Source organism: Macrosteles quadrilineatus, unplaced genomic scaffold (genome assembly GCF_028750875.1).
Source record: "Macrosteles quadrilineatus isolate MER2022 unplaced genomic scaffold, UCM_ALF_1.0 Scaffold_3__2_contigs__length_128488019, whole genome shotgun sequence".
In the NCBI taxonomy this organism is placed as follows: Eukaryota; Metazoa; Arthropoda; class Insecta; order Hemiptera; family Cicadellidae; genus Macrosteles; species Macrosteles quadrilineatus.
Window position 1 is genome coordinate 10130326 of NW_026542596.1, and position 4916 is coordinate 10135241.

At 38.0% G+C, this 4916-nt stretch overlaps 1 protein-coding gene across 1 annotated transcript; it reads right to left on the reverse strand.

The window, feature by feature from the left end:
• Nucleotides 1–1672: 1672 nt before the first annotated feature.
• Nucleotides 1673–4430, reverse strand: LOC128988559 (flap endonuclease 1-like). Its single transcript, XM_054409950.1, has 2 exons — nt 3575–4430; nt 1673–1815 (listed from the first exon to the last, which is right to left on the reverse strand). Exons 1-2 carry the CDS (start codon nt 4428–4430, stop codon nt 1673–1675), a joined length of 999 nt encoding a protein of 332 aa, XP_054265925.1.
• Nucleotides 4431–4916: the final 486 nt, after the last annotated feature.

Genomic DNA, 4916 nt, shown 5'->3' on the forward strand with positions numbered 1-4916 from the left:
TTGGAACACCCTTGGATTTGTAAAAAGGGAGAGTATTCTAGGGATATTTCTAAAATTATTTCACCCAGGTTTAAGCTGGGAAACGTCTTGGAGAAATGAATGTATTTTTTACATATTAGGGTGAACATAAAAATACTGGTATCAAAAAACATTAACCAAACTAATTAAGGAACATAACGGAAAGATTTGTATGAAAATCCATATATTATTAGGAGACTCCGAATTGACTTATACTACATTCAACTACTTTATATTTAAGTACAAATTTAAACATTTAAGGAACAATGTCAAATATCAAACTCATTTAACACAAACTGTAAGTTTTCTTAGAAGTAAAAGCCTGACTAGGTTCAGAGGTAATAGAGTTCTGGGGTGGCTGGGGTTGGTTTACAGGTTTGATAAGGAGAAACCAGGGGGCCCAAGGCCCAAGGGTTCCTTTTCTAATGGTCTCTACGGTTTGAAAAAATCATTCAGATCATTCTAGTGACATTTAGGAACATATTTTCTAGAATGTTGTCTACTAACAATTTTGTTACAGTAACTTCGATCTACACTGACAACTGCTTGTTTTCATAGAGGGTTCATTAAATCACTATTGTATGTTCGAAGGAAAGCTCAATGTTTAACATGTATGTTTTCACTACCTATCGTAACACTTAATGCCTAAAATAATACTTATTATCTGTCACTTAGGCCAGTCAATATACACACGAAAAAAGGCAAACATCGCAAACGCGCATGTATCTACGATTTTTGTATATGTTGTTAGGTCCCCTAAGAGTAGTTTATACCCAAGTTTGCAACCCTGAAAACCCTGTGCTACTCCAATGATACTCGAAAAACTGTAAATTTCTGGCTCATTTTTTGTTTTATTGAAAAAACTAACTGACTCAGGTTAACTAACTGTTTATCAGGTATATGTGTCCTATACTATTTTAAAGTTAACTAAATTTGCAACAATTGGAACCCAGTTTGAGCCCATTAAGTCCATTTCTTGCGGATATACAATTAGTAAAAAATAGGACAATTTTTTCAAACATTGAAATATTATCGGTAGGCTCATTTGCCAAGATGCGTACAGGCTGAAGTAATGATCATAGAGAAAAGTCTTTAGAAAGGGTTTTGTAGAGAATTTAATAAGCTTTCATTTAATTCCAAAGTGGTGTGTTTAGGCCTTATAGTTTCCTAAAAAAATATTAAAATAGACTTTGCGTTAATGATGTCATCAATTTAGGTACTGACTACTGTTATTATTTATTTCTTTAAAGAGTGCAAGAATGTGAAATTGACATTTTATAGATGTAACACATGGCTTCTAAAAACACTAAGAAATATACTGAAAAATTTGCAATGTATACATAACCTTCAAGCACAAAAAGAGTTTAGAATATCGCCCTTTTGGAAGGGCCAGGTCTCATTCAGCCTAGATCAGCCCGGTGAGGGGGAGGAGGGATAACGTTTTCTGAAGGTTGAGTTGGGTGGTCCACATCCTCATCTAGGACGATAGGAGTGATGTTGTTGCAATTTTGTCCTTGGCAAAAGAGGCATAGAATAGAACACTTGAGCCCTGCCTTTCTGCAAATGCACGACCCTACGCAGCCTTTTTGCATTTGCAAGCCACCATTTCAAAGCAGGATTTGAGGAGAGGGATCTACGCACATTGTGACGGGCATTAGACCTTGCTCAATGGTGGTGGCCCATCCCCAGTCACACGGTTTTTTATCAACCCATAACCATTTTTGCACCTGATGGTAGGTCCTCCGAGAATGATATCTTGCAGCCTCTGTGGTGGGGAGGGTGGGAGGTGGGCCGTTGCTGTCGATTTTACAAATGCTGTATATCTCAGACTGTTCAGCGTTCCCTTGTACAGTTAAAATCTTCTCTGCATTTCCTATTTCTTCCTGAAGCGTTACACCACTTCATCTTGCTTTGCCAGAAAAGGGCAGATGTGGTGTCACACCTACTAATAGCATGCAGGAACAAAACCATCTCCCGTGGAACATGCATTTCTCCACATGTGAAAGAATTTGCTGGATACTGGGCACACTCTGATCCACCTCTCCCGCCTTTCTGGAAGTACACGTTCGTCTGTCCAGACTCCAGAGCTTAATCCGTTGAGGAGCACCTCCCCAATGATAAAAACCTGATCGAACGATGAACTCTTGGAGAGGGCAGTCCTCACTATATCAGCATCGGCGTCCTCTTGAGATTGATGTATTTAAATACCATGCATCTCAAATTCAGTACACAACATGGTGATCAGTCGGTGTTTGTTAGATTCATTTGAGAGCATTTTTGCTTGGGACACTTTGATGGGTGTTGGTTCATAAAACAAAATGTTTGGCATGAGAGAGAAGTAGAGCGTCACAGGTGTTCAGCTGATTTAGTGCTCTTCATAGCTGCATCTTGAGGGTATCCATCAAATACCACAGCAACGTTTTTACCGAAGTGGTTTAAAGTAAAACATAGCTGACATATCCCACCACAATGGATCTGACTGAATCATTTCAATGCCAGATAACCTTGTGCAAGAAGTAACCACCATCAATCACTATGAACGCTTCGTTTCCTGGGATGATGTTTTCAGTGAGCGGTGTAAATGCTGAATAGAAGGACGATTTTGTGCCCTTGCGTATTCCTTCTTCAATGAATAAGGACAGTGGATACGGTGCTAGCTCATACGCAAAATGCTGCTTTTCATGGACCTCAATAGTACGTGTTCCATTGTCGAATCTGTCCATAAACCAGACCAGAACTTATCAGAGCGACGTTTTGTAAAGGACCCCCCTGTGAACGTGCGATACTCGTCTGACTTTATGTGTTTTTTTCGGCCAAGCATGTCTTGAAGGTAGAGTCCAAATCTTTTTAAGAAATACAACCCAAAATACAACATTTACGCAAAATATGATATTTTTATATTTTAAATTTGTTTGTGAAACTTTAAGGCCTAGACACACAACTTTGGAATTGAATTAAAGCTTATTAAATTCTCTGCAAAATCCTTCCTGAAGACTTTTCTCTATGATCATTACTTCAGCCTGTACACATCTTGGCAAATGCGCCTACCGATAATATTTCAATGTTTGAAAAAATTGTCCTATTTTTTGCTAACTTTATATCCGCAAGAAATGGACTTAATGGGCTCAAACTGGGTTCAAATTATTGCAAATTTAGTCAACTTTAAAAAAGTATAGGACACATATACCTGATAAACGCTTCCTTCAGTTAGTTTTTTTTCAATAAAACAAAAAAAAAACATAATTTTATAGTTTTTCAAGTATCATGGGAGTAGCACAGGGTTTTCAGGGTTGCAAACTTGGGTATAAACTACTCTTAGGGGACCTAACAACATATAAAAAAATCGTAGATACATGCGCGTTTGCGATGTTGAATGCTGTTATTGACTGGCCTAACTATCATATTATGAGATCCAAATGTTTATTTAACCTCATTCTCATTTTATCACCCTTACACGTTGAGCCACACAAATAATCCAAAACACCTTGCCTATTAGGTGGTCTCCACTGAAAACCTATTGTTTCACAAACAAAAACAGTTGGTTTAAAAAACTTACACCTAGCATCATCATACGTTGGGTACAGAGTCGTCCAGTGAAAAGGAAATTTCACGGTTCCATCTATGTTTCTCAAGACCTCTTCAACACACCTATACTTCTGTAACAATTCCAAAGTTGTATTTCGGTCGAGTTTCATTTTATCACAATGATCACATCCGAGAAGAATACACAGGTCTACAAACTCCTTATAACTAATTTGTAACCCTTTCAGAATTTCTGTCAGATCAAACTCCTGAATTGGAACTTTACTTTTAGCTTTGAAAGACAACTTACGAATAATCTTTTGCGACCCAAAAGTAAGTGCATCCATATTTTCAGTTACTGTGGCAAAGCATTTCCCACTTTTCACCAAAGCTGCACATTGAGATTCAGCCTCTTCTGGTGCTTCCAAGTAAGGAATTCCCATCAACCTCAACAGCTCCTTGGCCTCTTTCACAGGGTTTTTGTACCCTGTGTCGACTATCTTTGTTTCCCTTATAGCCTGAATCGCTTCAGCAAGAAGTCCGATATGCTTCTTCTTTTCTTTTGAAGGACCCAGCTGATCATTCGTAAATATTCTTGCAACTTCCTCCGACAGGTTCACGTATCTGTTTGATGCTACTCCGTCGAACACGAACACAGGTTTGACGCCATGCCGCAGAAGATGTGAGCAGGCGTAGAAGATGGCTACCAAATGAGTGGTTTCTTCCTTGATTGTTTTGGAATGTTGGTCCCACGAAATGAGCTTCTGCAAGAGACTGAAGGATGCGTCTACAGCCACGACCTTGTCTGTGTACCCACTCCAGTCAGGTTCCCTCTGGACCGCTTGAGGGGTAAATTCTTTTATTAGTTTAGCCAAGCCTTTTATCCCCATTTTCATGGAGGAATCGTTAAAATCAAGATGGCGGAATGTTGATGCGTACGTCAAGACAAAAAACTCAACAATTCCCTCAAGAACACACCAAATTTAACATGTTCAGTTTTCGAAAGAGAACTTGTGGAGTATCTGATTATTTAATAAATAAGCTTTGGTGATATCCTTATCGTGAATACACTTTTGTTTTATCTAAATAGCTTTGATTAACGAGCATTTTTGTATAACTGTATACATATAATTGTATACAACGAAGCATCTGAATAAAATTAGTAGCATATCGATTGCTTAACACGTTGATAATATGGTTAAACTGGCTCTTTCTTCTGATTATTTCTTAAGTAATCACTGGTTATCAGTTTAAAAGAAATATTGTGTACATATTATCTGTGAAATTTGCCTTTCCATATTTGAACAACTAAACCGTTTAACAACACACACTTTAATATATCAAATACACTCGGTCAGTGTGGATGAAAGGTGGTA

Excerpts from the sequence above, each read along its gene's own strand:
- LOC128988559 (XM_054409950.1), bottom strand. The coding sequence starts at position 4,430 with ATGGGGATAAAAGGCTTGGCTAAACTAATAAAAGAATTTACCCCTCAA. Across the intron at positions 1,816-3,574 it reads AACGTATGATGATGCTAGGT|CAACGGCCCACCTCCCACCC; the intron begins GTAAGTTTTTTA and ends TAAAATCGACAG.